At 45.2% G+C, this 9,544-nt stretch overlaps 1 protein-coding gene across 1 annotated transcript in view; it reads left to right on the plus strand.

Annotated features, from left to right (window-relative positions):
- Positions 1-7,227, plus strand: part of ISX (intestine specific homeobox) — a 24,133-nt gene extending 16,906 nt beyond the window's left edge. Inside the window, exons 2-3 of the mRNA XM_069082164.1 lie at positions 5,572-5,723; positions 7,003-7,227. Of these exons, the coding sequence (XP_068938265.1) occupies positions 5,572-5,723; positions 7,003-7,227 (377 nt within the window). The remainder of the gene's footprint in view (positions 1-5,571; positions 5,724-7,002) is intronic.
- Positions 7,228-9,544: the final 2,317 nt, after the last annotated feature.

Genomic DNA, 9,544 nt, shown 5'->3' on the forward strand with positions numbered 1-9,544 from the left:
ATTTTTCTTCCTCAAAGGGGAGATCACACAGGAACTAAAAAATCCTGAGTTGTTTAGGCAAAAAAAAGCTTCCCTTCCCTAGTGCAGGGTAAGAAGAGTCTATAGCAGATTTGAAGGGAAATGTGTAAGTTTGTAGCAGAGTTGTAACTAAGGCAGGGCAAGCAGAGATTTGTCACAGGGTGCCACCCTGAAGGAGCACTTCCCTCCATCATGGCCTAGAGATCAATCTTTCTCTCTCTGCCTCCTGCTTCTCTGCTAGAATGTCCTAAGCAGGCACCCCCATTCAGGCTGGAATAGACAAGGTTTTCTGGGGGGACAAGCCTTCCTCTCAAAATCCCTTCTCCCAATAAAACCACCCTGGGCCCTGATTGTCTTCTGATACACTGACCCCTCGATATGAGTGGGGATTTTCTGTTTCCCTACTTGGGATTTGCTATTTTCAGCCTTGGAATGCACAATTCTCTCTGGGAAGAATGTCCTAAAGGAGGTCTGTCCCGATTCTCCCAACCCTCAAACATCCGATCACAGCCACCAGTCTGGGGGCAAGTTCCCATGTTTATTTCTCTCCTTCCCTGACTCCCCTGCTCTCATCAGCTACAAAACCTTCCCAACACTATTCCAACACTGCTGTTCTGCTCCCATCATTAGAAGCAGCCCAACGGCCTGTTGGCTAATGCCAGAATTCCAGCCTCCGGGACTTTGCTTTCGAGCATAAGGTCCTGACCATCCATGCTTCCTTCAAACCTCAGCCCCAGAGTGAGGTCTTCCCACATCCCTCTGGCAGTCAGCTTTGTCTCCTCCCTCAAACTATCCTGTCTCTACTCAATCATTTTACTGCTACATCCCCCAGGAGAATGTAAACTCCTTGAGGGCAGAGACTTTTTTTTCATTGTGCCCCCAGCACCTTACACACAGGTTTTATGTTCAAAAGACACTTGATAAACACTTTGAGAACTGAATTAAGCCCCCACCAATGTACAAAATGGTGGCTGCCATTCTCCTTTACTGCCTTCTCAGGGTATTGATGTGACCTCAGACTCTTAAAGGCTTTGCCACCATAGTGTGATCCTGTGAAGCTCTCTCCATTCTGAAAAGGTCCAGTGCTGCCCTGGGTGTCTAGTATCCAAGACCAGCCTGCTTAAGTTGAGAGAGGCCCATCACCAAAATATTGGCTCCCGGTGACAAATTTGGCCACAAGGAATCAGATACTAAGACATCTGTGTAAAGAGAGGGAATACACATGCCAAGGAAAACATATGTGAACATATATGTACATTGCATCTGTGTTTGTGGGGTATGTATGTTTGTGTATATGTGTGTACGTGTGTGTTGTGTGTATATATGTGTGTAGATATAAATATATAAGTATGTTTATGTGGTTTTCAATTCAATATATCTATAGACATAGATGTATCTGTGGGCATAAGTATGAATATAGATATAGATTATATGTGGACATAGAAGATATATGGATATTTGGTATGGGTATAAATATAGATATAATGATCCTTACAGTATTCAGGCATATGTAGATGTGAAAGGGATTAGGAAGGTTGGATAAGACCTAGTTCATTCATTCAATCCATTCCATAAGCATTTATTAAACACCATTAGTATTCTAGGCTCTGTGCCAAGTGCTAGAATTTTTTTAAAGCCTATCTGCATTTAAGAAGCTTACAAGCTATGAGAGGAAAATAATATGAACACCAATAACTAGGCATAATTGGTTTTTAGTATAATTTTTTTTTGCTTTTATTTTTTGGAGGGCAATTGGGGTTGAATGACTTGCCCAAGGTCACACGGCTAAGTATAATTGATTTTTAACCAGACTTGTTATTCTGGCTCTGCCATTGGTCCCTAATCTTATGTGCCCATCCTTCTGTAAAAGGCAGGTGAATAGACAGCTGGTCTCACAGATGAGACCTGGGTTAGAATTCTACCTCCTACATGTACTGGCTGTGTGACTCTGAGCAAGTCGCTACACTCCTCTGGGCCTGAGTTCCTCATCAAGAAATGAGGGGGTTGGGTTGAACTAGGTCCCTTCCAACTCTATCTGTCATCCTACATTATGGGCACAGAGAAGTCCCTGTGAGGAATCCCCTCTACCAAAGTGGATTGATACCTGCTTTTAGAAAATGAATTAGGCGCTGAGAGATAAAGAGGCTTAAGCTGAGAATCACGCAACCAGGATATATCGAAGGCAGGACTTGAATGCAGATCTTGATCACAAGATAAGCTCTCTACCCATGGTGCTGCTCTGCTTCTTGGGGGTGGGGTGGGGTGGGAAGAGCACTACAGTTCCTGCCCTCCTGGAGTTTACAGTCTAGTACAGGGATATCCCACTTAGATGTATAAGCATTCTCTTATAAGCTAGAGTATCATGACTGCAAAGGACAGTTTGAAATCTAGGAAAGCAAAGAGAACATCTGAATGGGGCTATAAATAAGGGAAGGCATAGTCATGGACTGAAATCAGGCCTTGAAGGATGGGGAGGATTGCCACAAGTGGGTGGGGAAAGCGAAATCTTGTGACCGGGCATAAAGTAAAGTGAAAGTGTGGAGGGAGACTGGGAAATGCTGGCAGGACCAGGAATCAGTGGATGTCTAGAACGGCTGAAAAGAGACTGTATAAAGGAAGAAGAGCGCCCGTGCTTGTGCAATCATTTTCAGTTGTTTGACTCTCCGTGACCCCTTCTGGGGCTTTCTTCACGGAGATATTGGAGGGGTTTGCTATTTCCTTCACCGGCTCATTTAACAGATGAGGAAACTGAGGCAAACAGGGTCAAGTGATTTGCCCAGGGCCACACAGCTAGTGAGTGTCTGAGGCCAGATTCCTGACTCTAGGCCCAGCACTGTACTATTGGGCTACCGAATAGCATGAGACAGGGTCTCTGAAGTGAAGGAAGCACCGGCCTGTGGAGATAGTGATAATGCAGGTCAGACTGAGGGGCATGAGGAAACCAAGAATACCAGCCCCCCCAGCAGGGCTTTCCTGCCCCCCAGAGGCCCAAGCCTATGAACAGCAGATGAATTTAAAGCTCCAAAGCCTCCACCTAGGAAAAGACCAGCTCTCCATCCTCCATGTCAGCATGCTGAGTTCTGAGAGGCTCATGGAAAGAGTGATGGGTTTGGAGTCAATGCCATCTGCTACCTGGGTGAACCTAGGCAAGCTCCTAGAGCCCTTTCTGGACCTCAGCTTCCTCTTTTGTCAAATTAGAGGACTGAGCTAGATTGCCTCCAAGGTTCCTTCCCACAATCCAGATCTATGGTCCTGTGATTCTAACTGGACCAGTCACTTCTAACTTTGGACAAGTCACTTGAGTTAATCTCTGGGCCTTGGTTTTCTCTTCTAAAAAATGAAGGGGGCAGGGAGGAGGAGTTCTGGATGGTTTCTACGAATCTCTCCAGCTCTACATCAATGATCCCAGTCCTGCTGTGGGAGATGCCTCCCCTCCACCAGCAGCCCTCAGCGGAGACCATCCATCATCACCGAGCCTACTCCTAAGAACATATAGTCTGAAGCCAGGCTAGCCTCTGCTGCCCTCCTTTCACACTCTAGTCCCTGCCAGCTCTGGGAACCCTCTGCTTCACAGCTGGGGGCTAGGAGCTGAGCCCTGCTAAATCAGCAGTCCCTTCAGGTGGTCAATTCCACACCTCTGACTCATAAATTTCACTTGACCAAAAGCCTGCTTTTGGCTCCCATTCCTTCAAGTTTATTTACAGAATCAACTTCTCCATATGTATTTTTTTCTCACTTCTCATCCCCCACCCCCAAACAAGTGTCACCATGGAGCCCCAGGCAACGTGACCTTCAAGTTACTTCATTTGTGAAGCCAAGTACCAGATGGTTTTCTGGACAGTCACATTTCCCAACAGGCATCCAAAGAGAGATGGAGGAGGTGAGAGAAAGGCTCTGCTCCCTTTGAGTCAAATCCAAGGAAAAAAAAATCCATAGAGACTCATCTAGGATTATCTAGCTAGTCAGGAAGTCAGAACAATGATCCGCCTCCTTCAGGGTGCAGAGAGCCCAGTGGTGATGGAGATACAGTATGGTTCTTGTCTTGGAAAAACTCACCCTTTTCCTGGTCACTGCTGGTGCTTTGAAGCTCATTGGAGGCCCTAGCAGAGAATGGGGATGGAAAGGCAAGTTTGGAAGGACCTGAGGACACAAAATATCTGAGACTGAAGGGATCTTAGAAAGAGGAATGTCAGAGAACAGAGGGGCTTTAGAATGGAAAACATCAAAGACCAGAGAGAAATTAGAGCACAGAATGTCAGTGACTGGAGGGAGCTTAGGACATGAAATGGCAGAGCTGGGTGGGATCTAAGAATATTAAATGGAAGAGTTGAGGGGAACCCTAGAACATGTAACATTAGATAGAACTAAAATTAGTTAGAATTAGAACTCTAGAGCTGAAACAGGCTTGGGACATAGAATGTATGTGACTAATGTGAAAATATATTTAATATGAATGCGTTCAGTAGAGCCTACATCAGATTGCACACCATCTTGGGAAGGGGGAAGGGAATGGAGGGGGAAGAAATTGAGAATTCAAAATCTTATTGAAATGAATGTTGAAAACTAAAAATTAATTAATTAATTTTTAAAAAGAATTGGGCGGAGCCTTAGAACAAGGAATGTTAGAATACTGAATGTTATAAATCAAAGGGTCCTTGGAATATAGGATGAGAGAACTGGAAAAACAAAAGAGTATTTAGCATTTGAAGGGAGTAGGGGTCACCAAGTTCAACCCCAGCATGTTGAAGGTGAGGACTTGGGTGATTTGTCCAACATCACCTGAAAAGCAGAAACTAGTACCTTGGTCTCAGTTCCCAGGCTAGGACTCTTTCTATCACGCTGCCTTATAAATAAAAGGAAATAAAAATCAAACTTTGTCATTTTGCTCCTTTGTAAGTCAATCTTCCCAAAGATTTGGAACAGGTCAATTAACATGATGATCCTGGGAGATTATTCACCAAAATGTATAAAGCAGCTACTCTGTGCTGCCCTGCAGCAGGCATTGGGAGAGGGGAAATAGGCATAAACAAATGAGGCCTGGACACTTCTCTTATAGAATTTTCAGTCTTAATAGAGAGCATAAAACTCGTGCAGAGATGAGTATACAAGATTCAGAGATGATGAGATTATGATGTCAAGTGGGAAGAGTGAGTTTGGTGATCCAGTGAAGGAAGTCGTGGAAACTTTCATGGAGTTGGAGTCTGAAGGCTGAACCACAAACAGTAATGGAGGGAGATTATAGAATGTCTAGAGGAAAGAGGCAGGGTAGCCCCAGAACATGCCCAAGGGGCAGCAGAACTGAGTTTAATTTGGTCCAACAAGTATGATGGAGAGTAGTGGAAAGTAAAATGGATACCCAACTGCAGAGGCCTTGAATGCCAAGGCCAAATCAAAGATTTCTGCTTTTAGCCTGTAGCCAACGGAGTAACATTGAAGGGTTTTCAGTGGGACTTGAAAGACAGCTTGAAGGAGTGTCCTAATGTCAGTGGGGGCAAGGCAGGGAGGAAAGGAGAAAGGGACTGTTGTTAAAAGGAGACCTTCTTTACCACACAGAGGAGAGAAAAGGCAAGAGAAGAATCCGCACCACGTTCACCCCAGAGCAGCTCCAGGAGCTGGAGAGGACTTTCCAGTTCACCCACTATCCAGATATCCATGTCCGCAATGAACTGGCAGCCAAGATCAACCTTCCAGAGGCCAGAATACAGGTGAGTGCCACATGTCCAGCCCCATGCCCAAATTTCAAAGGTGCTGAGGGCATTTAATGACCAATGTTTCCTCATCTGTAAAATGAAGGGGGTGAATAATATGGCCTTTGAGGTCCTTTCCAGCTCTAGAACAATGGTCCTGTGATCCAAATTTGAACCCTGGTTCTGCCAAGTACTACCTAGGAACTTGGGGAAAGCACTTTTAACCTCTTTGAGCCTCAGTTTCTTCATCTGTAAAATGAGAGAGTTGAAGGAGATGGCAGTAGTAAGACTTGAAGGCAAGACTTATAGCAAAGCCCCTTGACTCCAAAGTCTGCATTTTTCCATAGTACCACATGGCTTTCTCAAGATTACATTCCGTGGGTTTATTCTTTCCAACTGCACACACTCCATCCCTGGAAGGCCAGTCCATCATCCTACATCCTACATCATCCACACATCCTACTAGGTAGGCTAAGTTGCCCTAATCTCGATCACACTCCCAGCACTAATGCAACATAATTTTCCCTGAAAAGCCAATGGTAAAACCCAGGCTTCCTATGCCATATTCTCTCAACCAAAAACATAGATCAGAGGATTGAGTTAGAAGGGACCCCAGAGGTCAGCTCATTCAACCCTTTCATTTTCCAGAAGAGGACCAGACTCAGGAAAAGGAAGTGACTTGTTTAAGGACTAATAGAGGTCCCACCTAAAGGTGAAACTCAAACCTAGGAAATCTTGCATGGCTTCCTGAGATAAAACTGGTGCTGTTTTTCACAGCATCACAGAATTCAGAGCTGGGAGGGAATTCAGGTGTGAGCTACTCCAACCCATAGCTGAAAAAAGATTCCCTCTACAAAAGTCCCAAGAAACGGTCATCAGATCTGGGTTTCACCACCTTCAGTAACTTAGTCACCTTCTCCTGGGGCAGCTTGCAGAAATAAGAACATCTTCTGCCCTTCTTGGATCTCCTCTAGAGTTTTGTGTTGGTTTGGGAAGAACATTGGCAAGTTAGAGAGCATCCAGAGGGAGGGTGCTCGGAAGAAGGGGGAATGAAAAGCCTTGACTTTATGCCACAGGCAACTTGGTTGAGAGAACCAGGGATGTTAAGCCATAATATGGGAATAACAGTAAGCATGCCACGTCCCTCACAGAGTGGTCTGAGGACCCAGTGAGATAATGTGTGTAGAATGCTCTGAAGCTATGAGACGATGTGTAAATGCCAGTTGGCAAGACAATGATGGAAGTTTTATTCTATCCCCTTTCCTTGTCGTCTCTCTCCTGTCCTCCTTCCCCCTAGATCTGGTTCCAGAATCAGCGGGCCAAGTGGAGGAAACATGAAAAACTAAGCAGTTTCAGGGGCCTGCAGAATCTGCCAGACTTGGATGTCATCTCAGCACCAAAGGCAGAAGCATCTGTAAGTGGCAGATGGGCCCTGGATGGGAATGACCCTGAAGAGGAGGAGGGACTCCGAGATGGGAGGGCTGACCTTCCTGGGAGTGCCCCCTGTCCTGAGAGAAAATGAGGCATTGTGGAATGGCTTTGTGTGTCAGCAGGAGACTGGAGTTCTAGTCTGTGCCAGTGACATCACCACGAGCAAATCACTGTCCTCCTACCTACAGCAAGGGTGGGAGAGGCTGGACAGACCAGAGTAAATCAATCAACCAATGAGACTTTCCTGTTCTCACAGTGGTTAGTGGCCATTCATCCCACCATCACTGTCTATTTTGTTCTTTTTATTTATCGAATTTGTTTTTGTTTATTTATGTTTTATGCCCTCCCAGTAGGATGAAAGTTCCTTGAGGGCCAAGACAATCTCATTTTTCCTTTTGCATTTCCAGCACTTAGCACAGAGCTTGAACACATAGTAGATAATTAATAATGTGACTTGACTGATTGACTAGATGACCCCTTCTAATTCTAAAATTTCATGGACTGACATTCTTTGTCTAAGACCTCTCCAAGCTCTTATCTCCTATTCTAAGCTACCTCCCTACTCTGACATCCAATGTTATAAGAACCTTTGAGCTCTGCCATTCCCTGTTCTAAGGCCCCTCCCAGCTTTGACCTTCCCTGTTCTAAGACCCCTCCCAACTCTGGCATTCTCTGCCTTAAATTCCCTCCTTACTCTGACATTCCCTGTTCCAAGGCCCTGCCAGCTCTGCCATTCTCTGTTCTAAGGCCCTTCCCAGTTCTAGCAGTCTGTTCCAAGAAACCTCCCAACTCTGACTTTCCATGTTCTAAGCCATCACCTAGCTCTGCAATTCTATATACTAAGACCACTTCCAGCTCCAGCATTCTCTAAGACCCTTCTCAGCTCTGATATTCCATGTTCGAAGGTCCTTGCAGTTTTCATATTTTCTATCTTAAGGGCCCTTTCAGTTCCAAACTTTTCTGTCCTAAGGTCTCATCCCCCTCTCTCGCTCCTGCTGTTTTTTCCCCAGCCCCTTTGCTCAACAGCTTCAGTCCTGCTTTAGCCTTCACCCTGGCCCCCACTTTCGACCCAAGTCAGGTACATCTCTAGGTTTTTCCTGAGTCATCCTTCTTGTCCGTGGCCCAGGACTTACTTTGATTCTGACCCTTCTCTTTAATCTGCTCCCCTCCCTTCCTTTATCCCTTTGATGTCGATGAGAAGAGGTCCTCTGAGGCCTCACTGGGAACCCTGCCTTAGTAGAGAAGTCTGCCTACCTGGTCTCTGGCAATGGCCCCACTACTAAACAATTCTCAGTTTCCCTCAACTGTCAAATGGGAGGAGGGTAATAATCATAGATTCATAGGTTGTGAGAGCTCAGCTGGACCTCAGAGTTCATTCTTAAAAAGGGAAAATCAAGGCCTGGAGCCACTGAAAAATATCCCACCTCATTAATATCCAAGCTGGGAAATGAGCCCAAGCATCCAGAGGCCTGGTCCTGGGGTCCATCTCCCTACCTCAGGGAGGGTTGTGAGATCAAATGAGAAGAGCTACATCAAAGGGCTTTGAAAAGTCAGAGAATCTCTATGCACATAAAGGATTGGCATTAATGCTCCCCCTTTGCCCCACATCAAAGCCACTGCCTGGATTTGGATCCAAAGGGCATACCTCTGGTTCACAGTTCCAGAAAGCTTCTCCTTGGCCCTCTGGCTCTTTACCACCTTACTGTTGGCCACAGATGATGTAATCCGGTAATCAGCTGATGTTCGTCAGTGACCCATAAATGAATAGGCTGAGTCTGCACTGACACTGTAAACCTTGACCTAATAGTTTCTTAATAGAATTTGTTCTCATTAGGGACTCGGCACATCAGAAGAGTGGTCTTTTAAAAGACTCCCCACAATTATCCTGAGAGACAGAAAGAAAATGGAAACTAGTCCTCTTTTGATGTTCTAACCACCCCAACTAAAACAAAAAGTAGTGGGAAGGTGGAGAAGGAGATGGATGTGGGATCCAGGGACCTGGGTTTGAAGCTTGGCTCTGCCATTTAAAACCTGCTGGGACTTGGAGCCACACTGACCCTCTCTGAGCCTCATTATCCATATCTGTAAAAATGAAGGGATTGAACTTAAGGGTCCTTTTCACCTTTAAACCTAGGATCTTAACAAAAAAAAGTGTCCATATATGTAAAAATCCCCTTCTCTCTGGTATTCCATGTCATTAAGCTTAGAGTCTGTAATCAGGAGGACAGTCTTTAGCCAAATAACCTTCTCATTAGATTTAGTTCATTTTATTTTGACTCAAAAAACATTTTTTTCAGTGCCTGCTAAGATGAGGAGGAAAAAATGAGAAGGAAGAAGAAGAAGAAGAGGTAGAGAAGGACAAGGAGGAAGAGGAGGAGGAGGAAGATGAGAAGGAAGAAGAGGAGGGG

The sequence above is a fragment of the Petaurus breviceps genome, unplaced genomic scaffold (assembly GCF_028583685.1).
Source record: "Petaurus breviceps papuanus isolate PSGF00001 unplaced genomic scaffold, PetGlider_PUasm1.0 156, whole genome shotgun sequence".
Lineage (NCBI taxonomy): Eukaryota > Metazoa > Chordata > Mammalia > Diprotodontia > Petauridae > Petaurus > Petaurus breviceps.